This window comes from Lactuca serriola, chromosome 4 (assembly GCF_051521515.1).
Source record: "Lactuca serriola cultivar US96UC23 chromosome 4, Lser_US96UC23_V15, whole genome shotgun sequence".
In the NCBI taxonomy this organism is placed as follows: domain Eukaryota; kingdom Viridiplantae; phylum Streptophyta; class Magnoliopsida; order Asterales; family Asteraceae; genus Lactuca; species Lactuca serriola.
The window spans coordinates 81,113,855-81,136,359 of record NC_136411.1 but is presented as its reverse complement, the minus strand read 5'-3'; the positions used below and the strand labels follow the sequence as shown (position 1 = coordinate 81,136,359).

Genomic DNA, 22,505 nt, shown 5'->3' with positions numbered 1-22,505 from the left:
AGATCTTTGAGGGTGATGGATAGTTGTCCGGATTTAGATTTAAAGTTCTTATTCGTTGAAAGAAAATTACAATAAAAAGAAATGTCATGTATAAAATAGGTGGATCGATGGGAATAAGATTAGTTGGGTGTGCGGTGTTGTGGAGCTAACTTATATTTTGAATTTACAAATAAAAAACAATAAATAAATTAAAAAAGACTAATAAGGAAAATATACTATTTTAAAATTAAACCAAAAACAAAACTAAACCACTAGGCGTTTCAAGTTACAAAAAAATATGGACCATGTAAAATAATAATAATAATAATAATAATAATAATAATAAAAAAGTCGAAGCATATGTTTAATATTTAATTATTTTATCTATTTACTTGTTTAAACATTTTATAAATTAAGATTTTAATCGGCGATTTATGTAAAAGAAATTACGTTTTTAAGGATTTATTTATGGAAAAGAAATGTAAATTAAGACGGTGCAACGATAAAAAAAGAAAAAAGAAACTACGTAATTTCGACGCTACTCCCTACGAAGCGTATATATATGCATTCCCCTTCCCTCGAAATTCATCATCCCTTCCGCCTTTTCTCTCATTCTTTTCGACGACGATTATTTCCCGCCTTCTTCTCATCCTTTTTTCAGACGACGATTATCTCCGGTAAGTTTCTTGTTCCAGTTTCTGTTCTCTCTTCATCTTCTTCTTTCGACGCATTGAAAATTTGTTTTAGAGAAAGGCCTCGATATTATATATTATCTGTCGACTGTGGTATTATTCTTGATCATTTATCTCACACACTTCTATTGCACTTTACCGAGAATTGAAATATCATAACGATCAATGGTTCAATGTAACATCGATTGATCACTATTTATTTAGTTAAAGCGAATAAATTAAGAAGTAAAATGTTTTGGTGATTTTTTGCTTTAGGGTTTTACAGATTTGTGGATATTTTTCTGCACCAGTTATGTCGGTTCAGGGGATCCATTCCTTGGTATTTTACTGCACCAACTAGGGTTTTGATCCCTGTAGTGTATTTTTTTTCTGGTTGTTCAATGTTAATAATGCAAATAAGTTGTCTTATCTATTTTATTAGCTCTTTCTTCCATTTTTTTTAGAGATAATCATGGCATTATTGTATTTTATAATGATGGTTCATGTCATAAACTTGTGCAGGGGATGATGGGGGAATACCAGTCCCTTTGTATACCACACATGGAGGAGTTAGTCATTTTACAATAAGCTTAACTAAATGAAGGGAACTCCTAACAGCATAAAAGAAGATGAACACAATTTGGACTAACTTTGCTTGTATGAGGTAACATCAGCTAATCTTATTTCCTTCATGAAGATATAGTATTAATGAATCCTAAGATGGAGATCTTGGATGCTAGTTAACATCAAACTTTTTTTTTTTTCTTTTTTTCTTTCTAATCTTTGCATTTTGCATTAAAAAATCTTCCAATTAAAACATTCTATTTTCAGTTGTCTTATTATTATTGCATTTTAAAAATTCATCCCATTTTTAGCATTTTGTTACAACATTGAAAATCAAACTTTTTTTCCCATCTATGTATTTTACTTTGAAAAATATTATAATTTTAGCATTCTGCTTTTAGTTTTTAATTACTAACACCTTCCATTTTTAGCATTCTTCTTTAAGTTTTCATATTAGCACCTTGCATTTTCAAAAAACATTCCATTTTTTGCATTATACTTTCACATCTATTTCTGTTACAACATTGAAACAACAAACTTTTTTTTTTCCTGATCTATGGATTTTACCTTGAAAAAAATTCAAGTTTTAGCACTTTTCATATTATTAGCACCATGCATTTTAAAAAACAAGTCATTTTTAAACATTGTACTTTCAATTTTATTTTTGTTACAAATTGAAAAAACATAACTTTTTTTCTCTTTTATTCATTTTACATTGAAAAACATTCCAATTTTAACATTCTACTTTCACTTTTCAGATTATTAGCACCTTTGCATTTTCATAAATCATCCCATTTTTAGCAGTCTACTTTCATTTTTCTTTCTTTAACAACATGAAAACATCAAACTTTTTCTTTTCTTATCTATGCATTTTACTTTGCAATATTTTTCAACTATAGCATTCTACTTTCAGTTTTCTAATCTATTACTTTTAGCACCTTGCATTTTTTAAAAATCATACCACTTTTTACAACATTAAAACATCTATGCGTTTACTTTTAAGAATTTACCTTTAGCAATTTGCATTTTCAAAAATCATCTCTAACATGTCACAACTGCATTTTTCATAATCTAATAAAAGCATGCAGTCACAAGGAAAAAAGATGCTTTTAAAGTGCTCTGATTAACCATCTCTAATTGCACAGAGAAGCTAGAAAAGCTTTTCTTGCTCTTTCTGAAGATGCAAAAGCACCTGTTGCGGGTCCCACTCAAGTTGAAGCTGAGGATGACATGGCATCTGCTGCAGAACTCTCTACTGATGGTGTTAGTCAGCTCCACAAAAGTACTCCAGTGCGTATATATAATTATATATCCTTGTTTTCATCATTTTCCATGCATCACATGAATTGTAAAAGTGGTGATTAGTGTCTCCTCATACTTTTTGTCTTTTTTTTTTTCCAGGTTTATGTGCTAAATCCAAAGCAGGATATGCATGGTCTAGGCTACGATCCATTTAAAGGTGCTCCAGAATTCAGGGGTATGTACGTAATTTCCAGAGACTCACCAACTTAATAGATATTCTACAACTAATTCACTCGCCATTTTTCTGTGTTATTCCTTCAGAAAACAAAAGGTCGCATTTACCTGGGAATAAGGAATCAGGCCACCAAAGAAAGATGGCCTCTTCTCTTTCAAAAGTATGTTTTCATGTTCACTCTTTCTCATTTGCATAATTTATGTGTTCAACTTCGTAACTTTTGTTTGTTTTACATCATGAAAGCATCAAACCTTTTTTTCCCTCATCAATGAATTTACTTTGAAAAATATTCTAGTTATAGCATTCTACTTTAAATTTTTTACAATTAGCACCTTTCATTTTAAAAAATCATCCAATTTTTTGCATTCTACTTTCACTTTTCCTTTTTCTCAACATGGAAACATCAAACTTTTTTTTTTCTCATCTATGCATTTACTTTGAAAAATCTTCCGATTATAGCATTCTAGTTTTTTTACAATTAGCAACTTGCATTTTCAAAAATCATACCAGTTTTAGCATTCAACTTTCACTTTACATTCCTTTACAACATGAAAACATCAAACTTTTTTTTTCTCATGTATGCATTTTAATTTGAAAAATCTTCCAAGTATAACATTCTACTTTTAGCTTTCTTATTTTTTAGCTCATTACATTTAAAAAATCATCCCATTTTGAGTATCACTGTTCTGTTTTATTCTTTTACGACATGAAAATTGCATTTTCCTTTCAATCTTTTACCACTGAAGACATGATACTTTGAAAATTGCATTTCTTTTTCAATTTCTTCATATTAAGTAAATATATATTGAAAATTCATCTTAATTTCATTTTTTTTCTTTTTAAGGCATGATATTTTGAAAATTGCATTAAATAAACTTTTTTCTGTTAAGACATTATACTTTAAAAATTACATTTCTCTTTCAATATCTTCATATTAAGAAAATATATTTTGAAAATTGCATCTTATTTTCATTTTTTTTTTTCTTCTAAGGCATGATATTTTGAAAATTGAATTTAATAATCTTTTTTCTATTAAGTCATCTTACTTTGAAATCATATTTCTCTTTCAATTTCTTTATATTAAGAAAACATATTTTGAAAATTACTTCTTATTTTCATTTTTTTTCTTTTAAGGCATGATATTTTGAAAATTGCATAAAATAAACTTTTTTCTATTAAGAAATCATATTTTGAATATTGCATTACTCTTTCAATTTCTTCATATTACGAAAATATATTTTGAAAATTGCTTCTTATTTTCATTTTTTTTTTCTTTTAAGGAATGATATTTTGAAAATTGCATAAAATAAAGTTTTTTCTATTAAAACATCATATTTTGAAATTTTCATTTTTTTTAATTTCTTCATATTAAGAAAACATATTTTGAAAACTACATCTTATTTTAATTTTTTTCATTTTTTTTCTTTTAAGATATGATATTTTGAAAATTGCATAAATAAACTTTTTTCTATTAAAACATCATATTTTGAAAATTGCATCTCTTTCAATTTCTTCATATTAAGAAAAACATATTTTGAAAATTGCACTCTTTCAATTTCTTCATATTAAGAAAAACATATTTTGAAAATTGCACTCTTTCAATTTCTTCATATTAAGAAAAACATATTTTGAAAATTGCATCTTATTTTCACTTTTATTTTCTTTTAAGGCATGATATTTTGAAAATTGCATAAAGTAAACATTTTTCTATTAAGACATCATATTATGAAAATTGCATCTCTCTTTCAATTTCTTCATATTAAGAAAACATATTTTTAAAATTGCATCTTATTTTCATTTTTTTCATTCTTTTTCTTTTAAGGCATGATATTTTAAAAATTGCATTTTCAAAATTTTCAACTTTTTTACCTATTAAGAAATAATACATTAGAAAGTTGCATTAACTTTTCAATCTTTTTCCTATTAAATTATTATACTTGGAAAATTACATTTTTCTATTAATTTTTTCATATTAAGTCATTTAAAAATTGCATCTAATTTTTAAAATTTAAAATTTGTTTTACCTATTAAGACATTATACATTACAAATTTGCATTAAACTTTCAAACTTTTTCACATTAAGACAACATGTTTTGAAAATTGCATTAAACTTTCAAGCTTTTTCACATTAAGTCATTATTTTTTCATATTAAGACATCATATTTTGAAAGTTGCATTTTTCTTTCTATCTTTTCATATTAAGTCATCACACTTAAAAAATTGCATCATATTTTCAAAATTTTCCTTTTTCTTACCTATTAACACATCTTATATTTCAAAATTACATTAAATTTTCAAAATTTTTCCTATTAAGTCATTATACTTGGAAAGTTGCATTTTTCTGTAAATTTTTTCATATTAAGTCATCATACATTAAAAAGTACATCTTATTTTCAATTTGTTATTTCTATTAAGACATCATACATTACAAATTTGCATTAAACTTTCAAACTTTTTCACATTAAGTCATTATATTTTGAAAATTGCATTTTTCTTTCTATTTTTTATAGTAAGTCTTCATACTTCAAAAATTGCATCTTATTTTTATAATTTTCCTTTTTCTTACCTATTAAGACATTCTATATTTCAAAATTACATTAACATATCAAAATTTTTCCTATTAAGTCATTATATACTTGGAAAATTGCATTTTTCTTTTAAGTTTTTTCATGTTAAGTCATCATACTTTAAAAATTGCATTTTATACATTATAAATTTGCATTAAACTTTCAAACTTTTTCACATTAAAACATCATGTGTGAAAATTCTATTTATCTTCCAGTTTTTTCATATTAAGCCATCATATTTTGAAAACTGCATTTTTCTTTCTATTTTTTAATATTAAGTCATCGTACTTCAAAAATTATCTACTTTTTCATATTAAGTCATCATGCTTCAAAAATTGCATCTTATTTTCGAGATTTTCCTTTTTCTTACCTATTAAGACATTCTACATTTCAAAATTACATTATATTTTCAAAATTTTTCCTATTAAGTCATTATACTTGGAAATTTGCATTTTTCTTTAAATTCTTTCATATTAAGTCATTATACTTTAAAAGTTGCATCTTATTTTCAAAATTTTCGATTTGTTATTTCTATTAAGACATTATACATTACAAATTTGAATTAAACTTTCAAACCTCTTAACATGAAGTCATTATGTTTTGGAAATTGCATTTTTATTTCAATTTTTTCATATTCAGACATCATGTTTTGATAGTTGCATTTTTCTTTCTATTTTTTCATATTAAGTCATGACACTTCAAAAATTGCATCGTATTTTCAAGATTTTCCTTTTTCTTACCTATTAAGACATTCTACATTTCAAAATTACATTAAATTTTCAAAAATTTTACTATTAAGTCATTATACTTGGAAAGTTGCATTTTTTTGTAATTTTTTTTTTCATATTAAGTCATTATACATTAAAAAGTGCATCTTATTTTCAATTTGTTATTTCTATTAAGACATCATACAATACAAATTTGCATTAAACTTTCAAACTTTTTCACATTAAGTCATTATGTTTTGAAAATTGCATTTTTATTCCAATTTTTTCATATTAAACCATCATATTTTGAAAATTGCATTTTTCTTTCTTTTTGTTTCATATTAAGTAATCGTACTTCAAAAATTTTCTATTTGTTATTTCTATTAAGACATTATACATTACAAATTTGAATTAAACTTTCAAACCTCTTCACATGAAGTCATTATGTTATGAAAATTGCATTTTTATTTCAATTTTTTCATATTCAGACATCATATTTTGAAAGTTGCATTTTTCTTTCAGTTTTTTCATATTAAGTCATCACATTTCAAAAATTGCATCGTATTTTCAAAATTTTCCTTTTTCTTACATATTAAGACATTCTATATTTCAAAATTACATTAAATTTTCAAAATTTTTCCTATTAAGTCATTATACTTGGAAAGTTGCATTTTTCTGTAAATTTTATCATATTAAGTCATGATACATTAAAAAGTGCATCTTATTTTTCAATTTGTTTTTCTATTAAGACATCATACATTACAAATTTGCATTAAACTTTCAAACTTTTTCACATTAAGTCATTATGTTTTGAAAATTGCATTTTTATTCCAATTTTTTCATATTAAACCATCATATTTTGAAAATTGCATTTTTCTTTCTTTTTTTCATATTAAGTAATCGTACTTCAAAAATTTTCTATTTTTTCATATTAAGTCATCATATTTCAAAAATTGTATCTTATTTTCAAAATTTTCCTTTTTTTACCTATTAAGACATTCTACATTTCAAAATTACATTAATTTTTCAAAATTTTTCCTATTAAGTCATTATACTTGGAAAATTGTATTTTTCTTTAAATTTGTTCATATTAAGTCGTTATACTTTAAAATTTTCATCTTATTTTCAAAATTTTCAATTTGTTATTTCTATTAAAACATTATACATTAAAAATTTGAATTAAACTTTCAAACTTTTTCAAATTAATACAACATGTTATGAAAATTGGATTTTTCTTCCAATTTTTTCATATTAAGTCATCATATTTTGAAAAGTGCATTTTTTTTTTCATGTTAAGTCATCGTTCTTTCAAAAGTTTTCTATTTTTTCATATTAAGTCATCATACTTCAAAAATTGCATCTTATTTTCAAAATTTTCATTTTTCTTACGTATTAAGACATTCTACATTTCAAAATTACATTAAATTTTCAAAAATTATCCTATTGAGTCATTATAGTTGGAAAATTGCATTTTTCTTTAAATTTTCATATTAAGTCGTCATACTTTAAAAATTGCATTTTATCTTTTCAAAGTTTTAAATTTTTTATTTTTATTAAGACATTATACATTATAAATTTGCATTAAGCTTTCAAACTTTTTCACATTAAGTCATTATGTTTTGAAAATTACATTTTTATTTCAATTTTTTCATATTAAGTCATCATACTTTGAAAATTGCTTCTTATTTCTAAAATTTCCTTTCTCTTACCGATTAAGACATTTTGTATTTTAAAATTAGATTAAATATTCACAAATTTTCCTATTAAGTCATTATACTTGGAAAATTGCATTTTTCTTTAAATTCTTTCATATTAACTCATTATATTTTAAAAATTGCATCTTATTTTCAAAATTTTCAATTTGTTATTTCTGTCAAGACATTATACATTACAAATTTGCATTAAACTTTCTAACCTTTTCATATTAAGTAACTATGTTTTGAAAATTGCATTTTTATTTCAATTTTTCATATCCAGACATTATATTTTGAAAATTGCATTTTTCTTTCTATTTTTTATATTAAGTCATCATACTTCAAAAATTGCATCTTATTTTTATAATTTTCCTTTTTCTTACCTATTAAGACATTCTACATTTCAAAATTACATTAATTTTTCAAAATTTTTCCTATTAAGTCATATACTTGGAAAATTGTATTTTTTATAAATTTTTTCATATTAAGTCGTTATACTTTAAAATTTTCATCTTATTTTCAAAATTTTCAATTGTTATTTCTATTAAAACATTATACATTAAAAATTTGAATTAAACTTTCAAACTTTTTCACATTAATACATCATGTTATGAAAATTGCATTTTTCTTCCAATTTTTTCATATTAAGTCATCATATTTTGAAAAGTGCATTTTTTTTTCATGTTAAGTCATCGTTCTTTCAAAAGTTTTCTATTTTTTCATATTAAATCATCATACTTCAAAAATTGCATCTTATGTTCAAAATTTTCATTTTTCTTACGTATTAAGACATTCTACATTTCAAAATTACATTAAATTTTCAAAAATTATCCTATTAAGTCATTATACTTGAAAAATTGCATTTTTCTTTAAATTTTTTATATTAAGTCGTCATACTTTAAAAATTGCATTTTATCTTTTCAAAGTTTTCAATTTTTTATTTTTATTAAGACATTATACATTATAAATTTGCATTAAGCTTTCAAACTTTTTCACATTAAGTCATTATGTTTTGAAAATTACATTTTTATTTCAATTTTTTCATATTAAGTCATCATAGTTTGAAAATTGCTTCTTATTTCTAATTTTTCCTTTCTCTTACCGATTAAGACATTTTGTATTTTAAAATTAGATTAAATCTTCAAAATTTTTCCTATTAAGTCATTATACTTGGAAAATTGCATTTTTCTTTAAATTCTTTCATATTAAGTCATTATACTTTAAAAGTTGCATCTTATTTTCAAAATTTTCAGTTTGTTATTTCTGTAGAGACATTATACATTACAAATTTGCATTAAACTTTCAAACCTATTCATATTAGGTAACTATGTTTTGAAAATTGCATTTTTATTTCAATTTTCATATCCAGACATTATATTTTGAAAATTGCATTTTTCTTTCTATTTTTTATATTAAGTCTTCATACTTCAAAAATTGCATCTTATTTTTATAATTTTTCTTTTTCTTACCTATTAAGACATTCTACATTTCAAAATTACATTAAATTATCAAAAAATTTCCTATTAAGTCATTATACTTGGAAAATTGCATTTTTCTTTAAATTTTTTCATATTAAGTCTTCATACTTTAAAAATTGCATTTTATTTTCAAAGTTTTCAATTAGTTATTTCTATCAAGACGTTATACATTATAAATTTGCATTAAACTTTCTAACTTTTTTCACATTAAAACATCATGTGATTAAGACAATATAAATTACAAAATTGCATTAAACTTTCAAAATTTTTCATATTAACACATCATGTTTTGAAAATTGCATTTTTATTTTAATTTTTTCATTTCAAATCATCATACTTTGAAATTTACATCTTATTTTGAAAGTTTTCAATTTATTTACCTATTAAGACATCATACATTACAAAATTGCATTAAACTTTCAAAAAGTTTCATATTAAGACATCATGTTTTGAAAATTGCATTTTTCTTTAATTTTTTCATATCAAATTATCATACTTTGAAAATTATTTCTTATTTTCAAAATTTTCAATTTTTTACTTATTAAGACTTTACACATAACAAAATTGCATTAAACTTTTAAAAATTTTCATATTAAGACATGTTTTGAAAATTGCATTTTTCTTTTAATTTATTCATATTAAGTCATCTTACTTTGAAATTTACATCTTATTTTCAAAGTTTTCAATTTATTTACCTATTAAGACATTATACATTACAAAATTACACTAAGCTTTCTAAGTCATCATACTTTGAAAATTGCATCTTATTTACAAAATTATCAATTTGTTTTACCTATCATGACATTATAAGTTGCGAAATTGCAAAAAACTTTCAAACTTTTTCATATTAAGACATCATGTTCTAAAAATTGCATTTTTCTTCCAATCTTTCCTTATTAAGCCATCATACTTTGAAATTTGCATTTTTCTTTCAATTTTTAATATTAAGTCATCATACTATAAAAATTGCATTTTTCTTTCAATTTTTTCATATTAAGACATCATACTTTTAAAATTACATCTTATTTTCAAAATTTTCAATTTGAATTACCTATTAAGGCATTATAAATTACAAAATTGTGTTAACCTTTCAAAGTTTTTCACATTAAGACATCATGTATTGAAAATTGCATTTTTCTTTCAATTTTTTTTCTCATTAATACATTATACATTACTAAATTTCATTAAACATTCAAATTTTTTCATATTAAGACCTCATGTTTTGAAAATTGCATTTTTCTATTAATTTTTTCATAATAAGTCAGCATATTTTGAAAATTGCATCTTATTTTCAATATTTTCAGTTTTTTTACCTACTAAGACATTATACATTACAAAATTGCATTAAACTTTGAAAAAAATTTCAAATTAAGACATCATGTTTTGAAAATTGGATTTTTCTTCCTAAATTTTTCATATTATGTCATAATACTTTAAAATTTGTATCTTATTTTCTAAATTTTCAATTTTTTTACCAATTAAGACATTATAAATTACGAAATTGTATTAAACTTTCAAAAAGTTTCATATTAACACATCTTGTTCTGAAAATTACATTTTTCTTTTAATTTTTTTCATATTAAGTCATCATACTTAAAAAATTGCATCTTATATTCGAAAATTTGTACTTTTTTACCATTTAAGTTTTTATACTTTACAAAATTCGTTTAGTTTTCAAAAAATTTCATATTAAAACATCCTGTTTTGAAAATTTGCATCTTATTTTCAAAATTTTCATTTTTTATACCTATTAAGACATTATACAGTACAAAATTGCATTAAACTTTCAAAATTTATCAGATTGTGACATCATGTTTTGGAATTGCATTTTGTTTCCAATTTTTACATTTTAAATCATCATACATTAAAAATTGCGTCCTATTTTAAACATTTTCAATTTTTTTACCAATTAAGACATTATACATTACAAAATTGCATTAAAATTTCAATTTTTTTTTTTTTACATTAAGACATCATATTTTGAAAATTGTATTTTTCTTCTAATTTTTTCATATTAAGTCATCATACTTAAAAAATTGCATCCTATTTACAACATTTTCAATTTTTCTTACCAATTAAGACATTATACATTACATTAAACTTTCAAAAAATTTCATATTAAGACAAACTGTTTTTGAAAATTGCATTTCTCTTCCAATTTTTTCATATTAAGTCATCATATTAAGACATCATGTATTGAAAATTGCATTTTTCTATCAATTTTTTCATATTAAGTCATCATACTTTAAATATTCCAATATTGCAATTAAATTTTCAAACTTTTTCCTACTAAGTCATTATACTTGGAAAACTACGTTTTATGTAAATTTTTTCATATCGAGTCATCATACTTTGAAAGTTGTATTTTTATGTCAATTTTTTTTCATATTAAGTCATCATACATTGAAATTTGCATTTTTCTTTCAATTTTTTAATATTAAGTCATCATACTATAAAAATTACCTATTAAGGCATTATAAATTACAGAATTGCATTAACCTTTCAAACTTTTTCACGTTAAGACATCATGTATTGAAAATTGCATTTTTCTTCTAATTTTTTCAGATTAAGTCACCATACATTGAAAATAATTTTTTCTTTTAGTTCTTAATATCAAGTCATCATACTATGAAAATTGCATTTTTCTTTCAATTCTTTCATATTAAGTCTTCATACTTTGAAAATTGCATCTTATTTTCAAAATTTTGAATTTGTATTACTTATTTATTCCAATTTTGTCATATTTAGTCATCATACTTTGAAAATTGCTTCTTATTTTCAAAAATTTTCCATTTTCTTACCAATTAAGACATTCTATATTTCAAAATTACATTATTTTTTCAAAAAATACCTATTAAGACATCATGTTCTGAAAATTGTATTTTTCTTCCAATCTTTCCTTATTAAGTCATCAAACTTTGAAATTTGCATTTTTCTTTCAATTTTTTAATATTAAGTTATCATACTATAAAAATTGGATTTTTCTTTCAATTTTTTCATATTAAGACATCATACTTTTAAAATTGCAACTTATTTTCAAAATTTTCAATTTGTATTACCTATTAAGGCATTATAAATTACAAAATTGCATTAACCTTTTAAACTTTTTCACATTAAGACATCATGTATTGAAAATTGCATTTTTCTTCCAATTTTTACAAATTAAGACATTATACATTACATTAAACTTTCAAAAATTTTCATATTAAGACATCCTGTTTTTGAAAATTGCATTTCTCTTCCAATTTTTTAATATTAAGTCATCATACTTTAAAAATTGCATCCTATTTTCAACATTTTCAATTTTTTTTTACCAATTAAGACATTATACATTACAAAATTGCATTAAACTTTCAAAATTTTTCATATTAAAATATTATATTTGAAAAATTGCATTTTTTTTCCAAAATTTTTGATATTCAGTCATCATACTTTAGAATTTGTTTATTATTTTCTAAGTTTTCAATTGTTTTAGCTATTAAGACATTATACATTACGAAATTGCACTACTCTACTAAAAAATTTCATATTAAGCATGATGTTTTGAAAATTGCATTTTTCTTCGAATTTTTTATATAAAATCATCATATAGTAAAAATTGCATCATATTTTCGAAATTTCATTTTTTACCTATTAAGTTATTATACATTACAAAGTTGCATTAAATTTTCAAAAAATTTCATATTAAGACATCATATTTTGAAAATTGTATTTTTCTTTTATTTTTTTCATATTAAGCGATGATACTTAAAAAATTGCATCTTATTTTTAAAAATCATATCATTTTTATCATTGAACTTTCACTTTTTACAACATTAAAACATCAATTTTTTTTTCCGTCTATTCATTTACTTTTAAGAATTTACCTTTAGCAATTTGCATTTTAAAACATTTTGCTTTAACTTTTGTTTGTTTTACAACACGAAAGCATCAAACTATTTTTCCCTCCTCTATGAATTTACGTTGAAAAATGTTCTAATTATACCATTCTACTTTAAATTTTTTACAATTAGCATCTTTCATTTTAAAAAATCATCCAATTTTTTGCATTCTACTTTCACTTTTCCTTTTTCCCAACATGAAAACATCAATTTTTTTTCTCATCTATGCATTTACTTTGAAAAATCTTTCTATTATTCTTGTTTTTTTTTTTATAATTAGCAACTTGCATTTTCGAAAGTCATACCGTTATTAGCATTCAAAATTTTCAATTTTTTTTACCAATGAAGACATTATACATTAAAAAATTGCATTAAACTTTAATTTTTTTTTTATATTAAGGCATCATGTTTTGAAAATTGCGTTTTTTCTTCCAAAATTTTTCATATTAAGTCATCATACTTTAAAATTTGTATCTTATTTTCTAAATTTTCAATGTCTTTTTACCTATCAAGATATTATACATTACAATATTGCATTAAACTTGCAAAAAATTTCATATTAAGACATCATGTTTTGAAAATTGCTATTTTCTTTTAATTTTTTCATATTAAGTCATCATACTTTTAAATTTTCATCTTATTTTCAAAATTTCCAATTTTTTTACCTTTTAAGACATTATACATTACAAAATTGCATTAAACTTCAAAAAATTTCATATTAAGACATCATGTTTCTAAAATTGCATTTTTCTTCTAATATTTTGTATTAAGTTATCATATTTTGAAAATTGCATCTTATTTTTAAAATTCTCAATTTTTTTTACATATTAAGGCTTCATGTTTTCAAAATTACATTTTTCTTTGAATTTTTTTCCCTATTAAGATATTATGCATTACAAAATTGCAGTAAACCATCAAAAATTTTCATATTATGACATCATGTTTTCAAATTTTATTTTTCTTTTAATATTTTCATATTAAGTCAGCATACTTTAAAATTGCATCCTTTTTTCAACATTTTCAATTTTTTTACCAATTAAGACATTATACAGTACAATATTGCATTAAACTTTCAAAAATTTTCATATTAAGACATAATGTTTTGAAAATTGCATTGTTTTTCCTATATTTTCATATTAAGTCATCGTATCTTAAAACTTGCATATTATTTTAAAAATTTTCAATTTTTTAGCTATTAAGACATTATAGATTATAAAATTGCATTAATGTTTCAAAAATTTCATATTATCGTACTTTGAAAAATTGCAATTTTTTTTCAATATTTTTCATATTAAGTCGTCTTTCTTTGAGAATTGCATTTTTTTTTCAATTATTTTTCCTATTAACACATTATACATTAAAAAATTGCATTAAATTTTCAAATATTTACATATTAAGACATTATGTTTTTAAAATTACTTTTTTGATCCAGTTTTTCATATCAAGTCGTCATACTTTAAATTTTGCATCTTATTTTCTAAATTTTCAGTTTTTTAGATATTAAGACATTATACATTACAAAACTACATTAAACTGTCAAAAATTTTAATATTAAGACATTATGTTTTGAAAATTGCATTTTTCTTCCAATGTTTTTTTATATAAAGTCATTTTTTTCATATTAAATTGCATTTTTCATTTTTTTTACCAATTAAGATATTATACATTACAAAATTGCATTCAACTTTCAAAAAATTTCATATTAAGACATCATGTTTTTAAAATTACATTTTTCTTCCAGTTTTTTCATATTAAGTTATCATACTTTGAAAATTGCTTTTTTCTTTAAATTTTTTCATAATAAGTCATCATACTTTAAAAATTGCATATTATCGTCAAAATTTTCAATTTTTTACCTATTAAGACATTATAAATGACAAAAGTGCATTAAACTTTCAAAAAATTTCATATTAAGACATTATGTTTTGAAAATTGCATTTTTCTTCAATTTTTTTTACCTATCAAGACATTATACATTATAAAATTGCATAAAACTTTAAATATATTTCATATTAGAACATCATGTTTTGAAAAATTGCATTTCTCTTTCAATTTCTTCATATTAAGAAAACACATTTTGAAAATTACATCTTACTTTCATTTTTTATTTTTTTTATTTGAAGACATGATATTTTGAAAATTGCATTAAATAAACTTTTTTCTATTAAGACATCATACTTTGAAATTTGTATTTTTCTTTCAATTTCTTCATATTAAGAAAACACATTTTTGAATAATTGCATCTTTCATTTTTTTCATTTTTTTCTTTTAAAGCATGATATTTTGAAAATGGCATAAAATAAACTTTTTTCTATTGTGACATCATACCTTGAAAATGGGATTTCTTTCAATTTCTTCGTATTAAGAAAACATATTTTGAAAATTGCATTTTACTTTCATTTTTTCATTTTTTTTTTCTTCTAAGACAAGATATTTTTTTTTCTTTTAAGACAAGATATTTTTTTTTTCTTTTAAGACATGATATTTTAAGTTATCGTTTTTTGAAAATTGCATTTTTTTCAATTTTTTTTACCTATTAAGACATTATGCTTTGTGAATTACATATATCTTTCAATTTTTTCATATTAAGTCATCATACTTTGAAAATTGCATTTTTCTTTCCATTTTTTCATAGTAAGTCATCATACTTAAAAAATTGCATCCTATTTACAACATTTTCAATTTTTCTTACCAATTAAGACATTATACATTACATTAAACTTTCAAAAAATTTCATATTAAGACAAACTGTTTTTGAAAATTGCATTTCTCTTCCAATTTTTTCATATTAAGTCATCATATTAAGACATCATGTATTGAAAATTGCATTTTTCTATCAATTTTTTCATATTAAGTCATCATACTTTAAATATTCCAATATTGCAATTAAATTTTCAAACTTTTTCCTACTAAGTCATTATACTTGGAAAACTGCATTTTGTGTAACTATTTTCATATCAAGTCATCATACTTTGAAAGTTGTATTTTTATTTCAATTTTTTTTTTCATATTAAGTCATCATACATTGAAATTTTCATTTTTCTTTCAATTTTTAATATTAAGTCATACTATAAAAATTGCATTTTTCTTTCAATTTTTTCATATTAAGACATCGTACTTTTAAAATTACATCTTATTTCAAAATTTTCAATTTGTATTACTTATTAAGGCATTATAAATTACAAAATTGCATTAACCTTTCAAACTTTTAAACATTAAGACATCATGTATTGAAAATTGCATTTTTCTTCCAATTTTTTCAGATTAAGTCACCATACATTGAAAATAATTTTTTCTTTTAGTTTTTAATATCAAGTCATCATACTATGAAAATTGCATTTTTCTTTCAATTCCTTCATATTAAGTCATCATACTTTGAAAATTGAATCTTATTTTCAAAATTTTGAATTTGTATTACTTATTAAGACATTATAAATTATGAAATTGCATTAACCTTTCAAACTTTTTCGCATTAACACATCATGTTTTGAAAATTGGATTTTTCTTTAAATTTTTTCATACTAACTCATCATACATTAAAAATTGTATCTTATTTTCAAAATTATTCATTTGTAATTTCTATTCAGACATTATACATTTCAAATTTGCATTAAACTTTCAAACTTCTTTACATTAAGTCATTATGATTTGAAAATTGCATTTTTATTCCAATTTTGTCATATTTAGTCATCATACTTTGAAAATTGCTTCTTATTTTCAAAATTTTTCCTTTTTCTTACCAACTAAGACATTCTATATTTCAAAATTACATTAAATTTTCAAAAGATTTCCTATTAAGTCATTATACGTAGAAAATTGCATTTTTCTTTCAATTTTTTCATATTAAGTAACGATTCAATAAAAATTGCATCTTATTTTCAAAATTTCCAATTTTTTTACCTATTAAGAAATAATACATTACATAATTGCATTAACCTTTAAAACTTTTTCCTATTAAGTTATTATACTTGGAAAGTTACATTTTTCTTTTAAATTTTTCATTTTAAGTCATTTAAAAATTACGTCTAATAATCAAAATTTTCAATGTGTTTTACCTATTAAGACATTATACATTACAAATTTGTATTAAACTTTCAAACTTTTTCACATTAAGACATCAGGTTTTTTAAAATTGCATTTTTCTTCCAATTTTTTTGATATTAAGTCATCATATTTTGAAAATTGAATTTTTCTTCCTATTTTTTTCATATTAAGTCATCATACTTCAAATATTGCATCTTATTTTCAATATTTTCGTTTTTCTTACCTATTTAGACATTCTACATTACAAAACTACATTAAATTTTCAAAAATTTTCCTATTAAGGGGCCAACTCGGTAAAGGGCCAAGTAGCGAGTACTCGGACGAGTACTTGGCCAACTCGGCGAGTTTTACAACACTATAAGACATGATATTTTAAGACATGATATTTTAAGACCTGATATTTTGAAAGTTGAAAATTGCAATTTTTTTCTAAATTTTCATTTTTTTTACATATTAAGACATGTTTTGAAAATTGCATTTTTCTTTTAATTTTTTCATATTAAGTCATCATACTTTGAAAATTGCATCTTATTTACAAAATTATCAATTTGTTTTACCTATCATGACATTATAAGTTGCGAAATTGCAAAAAACTTTCAAACTTTTTCATATTAAGACATCATGTTCTAAAAATTGCATTTTTCTTCCAATCTTTCCTTATTAAGCCATCATACTTTGAAATTTGCATTTTTCTTTCAATTTTTAATATTAAGTCATCATACTATAAAAATTGCATTTTTCTTTCAATTTTTTCATATTAAGACATCATACTTTTAAAATTACATCTTATTTTCAAAATTTTCAATTTGAATTACCTATTAAGGCATTATAAATTACAAAATTGTGTTAACCTTTCAAAGTTTTTCACATTAAGACATCATGTATTGAAAATTGCATTTTTCTTCCAAAATTTCATATTAAAATATCATATTTAGAAAATTGCATTTTTTTCCAAAATTTTTGATATTCAGTCATCATACTTTAAAATTTGTTTATTATTTTCTAAGTTTTCAATTTTTTAGCTATTAAGACATTATACATTATGAAATTGCATTAGTCTATCAAAAAATTTCATATTAAGGTATGATGTTTTGAAAATTGCATTTTTCTTCCAATTTTTTATATAAAATAATCATATAGTAAAAATTGCATCATATTTTTGAAATTTCAGTTTTTTACTTATTAAGGTATTATACAACATTTAGACCATTATTTGAGAGTATGTGTCCTTTGCGGGAAAGGCTGAAAGGAAGGGATCACATGGGGTTTGTGCTTAAAGACATGAAGAATTTTTGGATCTGTTCTGAGATTATGCGTGTTGTTCTCAAACCTTCTGGATGCAGATTCAATCGGTGACTTACGGTTTGCGTTTTCTTCTCTATACTCCTGAGTTTGTCTTAAGTTGATTCGCTTTAAAGACTAATTTTTGTTTTAGGATAGTTTAAATTTGCGCATTTACTTTCGTTTCTCTCCTATGCAAAAATTTAGGGGGAGAAATAAAAACAAAACAAAAATTAGAAAATAAAAAAAATATAAAAAAATCAAAAATATGGTGTTAACGGAATGTGATTGAGGAAGATGTTTTGGGAAGTGATATTATCAAGTGATAACAGGCAATCTGAGTCTGCGTAATGTACCCGAAGTTGAAGGGTCTATGCTCTGGTTTGATGTGTCGGTAGGCACGAAAAATTTTAAATGGACATGACTAGGCAGAATTGAACTTAGGAAATTTATAGACTTGACAAATCTTGACCTAGTTAGATTCGTTCAGCCTGACAATACGACGCTCGGATAGGTTGAGCAGGGAGATATATATGGGAATCTACTCATCACATTAAATGAACCCGTACTTGGAACCGTGGTTTAACTTTTTCTCGATGTGCGGATTCTATCCTTAATTCTGGTTGGATGGGGCGACTGGTAAATTTTGATAAATTAGGTCTGTAGAATATCATTTTCTTTCTTTCCGTCTATTAGTCATATGTTGTCTCCTTTGCGTGACTTCCAATCCGACCTAGTACACAACATATGCAACTCTATTTCTCTGCAGGCTATATATATATATATATATATATATATATATATATATATATATATATATATATATATATATATATGTGTGTGTGTGTGTGTGTGTGTGTGTGAAATACTTCTTATCTGTTAGCCATATGCTGTCTCCTTTGCGCGACTTCTAATCCGACCTGGTACACAGCATATGCAACCTTCTTCTTCTCAACCCCTCTGAAGTAGTTAGCAATAGAATTCTGAATCTCTTCTCTCTCTGAATGGTTGTCTGCTCACCCGGTGTAAGGAGTACTCTGGAAGTTCTTGATGGCTGGGGCATATCAGAAAGCGGGAAACACGTTCCAGTACACTTAAAATTGAACTCATACAGATTGTTTGTAGATCTCGCTGCTCAATTTAGGTGGACAACAATATCCTTGGTCGTCGTCAGATGAATGGTCCTTAAGATATAATATCTAAGAAAATTAGGATCAGATATAATTTTTTAGGAACTTAAGTTCACCTGTCTTGTAACAAATAGTATGTCCTAAATTTGTCACAATTTTTCGTGTTTAAGTAGACAACAATACCGACGATCGACCAAACAAAGATGTGAATATGCAAGGTACCGACAAGTGGATAAATGCTGTCTAAAAACTTTGATCCCAAATCACTCTTAAAGTTAGATATCACTTTTATTTTTGTTAAATTTGTCATAGTTTCTTCTAATTTAAATATTAAGGGAGAATTAAAAATTAAAAATAATAAAAAAAAATCAAAAATCAAAGAAAAATCAAAAAAATTAAAAATCCAAAAATAGTGTTATTTATGTTTTATTTCTGGTTCAGAAAAATCAAAAATCCAAAAATATTTTTGTTTCTATTTTAATTTGTATGCTAAGTTTTCTTTTAGTTTTGTTTTGTCTTGAAAAGTGATTTCAGGTGAAGATGAAACTCATGGAGTTTGTGTTGAAGATTTCTAAGCTAAAGCCTCGTCCGTGAGCATCGAAGAATTCACATTTAAAGGAGCAAGAAATGAAGATCATTTTTTCAACATTCAATCCTTCAACCCCAGAAGCAAGGTGAATCTGTAACTGAAGATTATGTGACGGATTGCATTGAAGTCTCCTCAATCAGTCTACTGCTATTGTTGTACTTGCTGAAGTGATCTAGAAGATTTGTTCTCTCTGATGTTCTCTCTGAAGATTCTCAAGCTGAAAGCGTTATCTTTCAAGAATCAGAATGTGCGTTCAATGCCAAACTGCTCAAGATGAAGTCATTCATTGAAGATAAATGCTGAAGCCAATCTCTCATTGAAGATTAATAAGAAGAGCCAGCTAATTTTTAGGGGGAGCTTGTTGGGTCATTAAGAAAAGAAAACTATAAACCAAGGGGGAGATTGTTGGGTCAAAATATGGTTTATACTTTACTTTTCTAGGCAGTTGTATTTTTCTATAATATTTGTGAATTTATGGTCTTGTTTATGGCTGAGTTTACGGCCGTAAACTCATTTACGACCCATTTGTTTCCGGCCCATATTCCAAGTATAAATAGAGGTGTTAGGGTGAGGAGTAGAGATTGATGAACCCTAAGGAGTTTACGACCAGAGAGAAAGGAACGTTTGTGTGGATGAATCTTGTGTAAGGAACTTAATTCATATTATCAATACATTTAAGATTCATATTATTCTTCTTCTCCTTCTCTTCTATTTGATCTGACATCATCCGTTTGATTGGGATTCCGCACCATCAAACGGATCTGACTGATACACTGGCAGATTAGGGACTTACAGAATGTAATGGTACTTTCCGGTGGTTTTGTTATTTGTATATTTTATTTTAGAGTGGATGAGCATGATTATGTTTAATTATGTTCAATATATAAGATGTTAGTAGGTTTGTGAGTTTAATCATGCATCATATTCTTTGTCTATATGGGTTTACTTATACGCATGGGACACTTTGTGTGTGATTTTTATCTCTATTTATTTATTTATTTTAATAAAAAATCATTGATAAAAATGAAACAAGACAGCCGGTAAAAACCAGGTTTTAAAAACCGATTGGACCGAAAACAGGAAAAGAGAACGGTTCTACTATCACTGGTTTTACACCAATTTCTAAACCGAATTGAACCGGTTGGTTTTTAGAAAAAACCGGTTCCGGTTGAACTAAATAAAAATACATGGAAAAAAACCATTTTCAATAATAAACTTTGGTGGACTTTTTCACATATATTTAGATTTCTCTAAATAAAAACATATGGTGAATGTTATGATGTTTTTTGATGCACTTGTATTCATTTAAAACTATATTTTGTTTCGGTATTATACTTTATTTTCTTTTTGACGTATGTGAATCATAAGTTGAGGACGTGCTTTGACTTTTCTCTAGTAAGGTGAGGACGTGTTGGAGTTTTTTCAAAATATAGCAAGGTTGTTTTGGTCTTTTATGTGGATTTTTGTTTCATGCACATGTTAGACATAAATAAAGGGCTAATGATATAAAAGTCCTTAAGTTTGCAACTTTTTTTAAAACCTTTTTATGTATGTTTGGTTCATTAAAGCTCTTAAGTTTGGCAAAAATGTTTGGTTTTATCCGTTTTTGTTCGTTAAATCTATTAACTTTGATAGAAATGTTCAGTTTTATGGGCTAACTTAAAAATGGTAAAATCGAAAAAAAAAAAAAAAGGTTGCAAACCTTCGGCTTTAATGAACCAAAAAGATGTAGAAGGATAAAACCGAACAATTCTACGAACATTATAATGTGTTCATACCACTATAAATGGACTGTATAAATTTGGATTTTAACATATATGGACATATTCACCATAAATATTTACTTATTAAATAAAGGTTCTTAGGGTTCTTAATCTTTTGTGGTTCTCATTTGAACCACTCCATATATATATATATATATATATATATATATATATATATATATATATATATATATATATATATATATATATAATAGGAAGTTTAAAGGTCTTAAGACCAAAGTTTTTAAACCAAGGAGTTTAAATCTTGATCATTAATTTTACATCAAATACATCTAATGGTATAAAATCATGATCCTTGTGAACTAAAAATAACCAATAAAAAACAAGCTTTAAAGCAATGACTAATTTTACACACTAGAAATATAAAACACGCCACTTAGTCATTTACTCAAATTTACAAAACCTTTTTTTTTATTTTAAAACCTTCTTCTCAAAACTATCTTCAAACTCTCATTGTGACACCGGCAAAACAACAATGCACCTCCGACTCACCCCTACTGCACCGGCAGCCACTTCTCTATGTTACCTTAATCCTCTATGACACCACTGTCTTCATTACAAACGTTCAGATCCGCCTCCACCGTCTTTATCTCCCTCTTTTTTCATCGTGTTTTGTTTTTAATATATTATATCTCGTATATGTTGTTTTTTATTATTAC

At 23.8% G+C, this 22,505-nt stretch overlaps 1 protein-coding gene across 4 annotated transcripts; it reads left to right on the top strand.

The window, feature by feature from the left end:
• The first annotated feature begins 559 nt into the window (after positions 1–559).
• Positions 560–20,751, top strand: LOC145101998 (G patch domain-containing protein TGH-like). Of its 4 annotated transcripts, none has more exons than XM_079039311.1 (6): positions 560–656; positions 1,173–1,314; positions 2,360–2,504; positions 2,616–2,691; positions 2,778–2,851; positions 18,304–20,751. In XM_079039311.1, exons 2-6 carry the CDS (start codon positions 1,280–1,282, stop codon positions 18,337–18,339), a joined length of 366 nt encoding a protein of 121 aa, XP_078895437.1. In that variant the 5' UTR covers positions 560–656; positions 1,173–1,279; the 3' UTR covers positions 18,340–20,751. The 4 variants fall into 4 exon arrangements, with proteins under 4 accessions (XP_078895437.1, XP_078895440.1, XP_078895438.1 ...); XM_079039314.1 differs by having other exon boundaries at positions 18,268–20,751; XM_079039312.1 differs by having other exon boundaries at positions 18,250–20,751.
• Positions 20,752–22,505: the final 1,754 nt, after the last annotated feature.

Bases quoted from the DNA above. Each gene is read 5' to 3' on its own strand.
- LOC145101998 (XM_079039311.1), top strand. From the start codon at position 1,280: ATGAACACAATTTGGACTAACTTTGCTTGTATGAG. The intron at 2,505-2,615 runs GTGCGTATATAT...TTTTTTTTCCAG, and splicing joins AGCTCCACAAAAGTACTCCA to GTTTATGTGCTAAATCCAAA. The intron at 2,852-18,303 runs GTATGTTTTCAT...TTTGCGGGAAAG, and splicing joins TGGCCTCTTCTCTTTCAAAA to GCTGAAAGGAAGGGATCACA.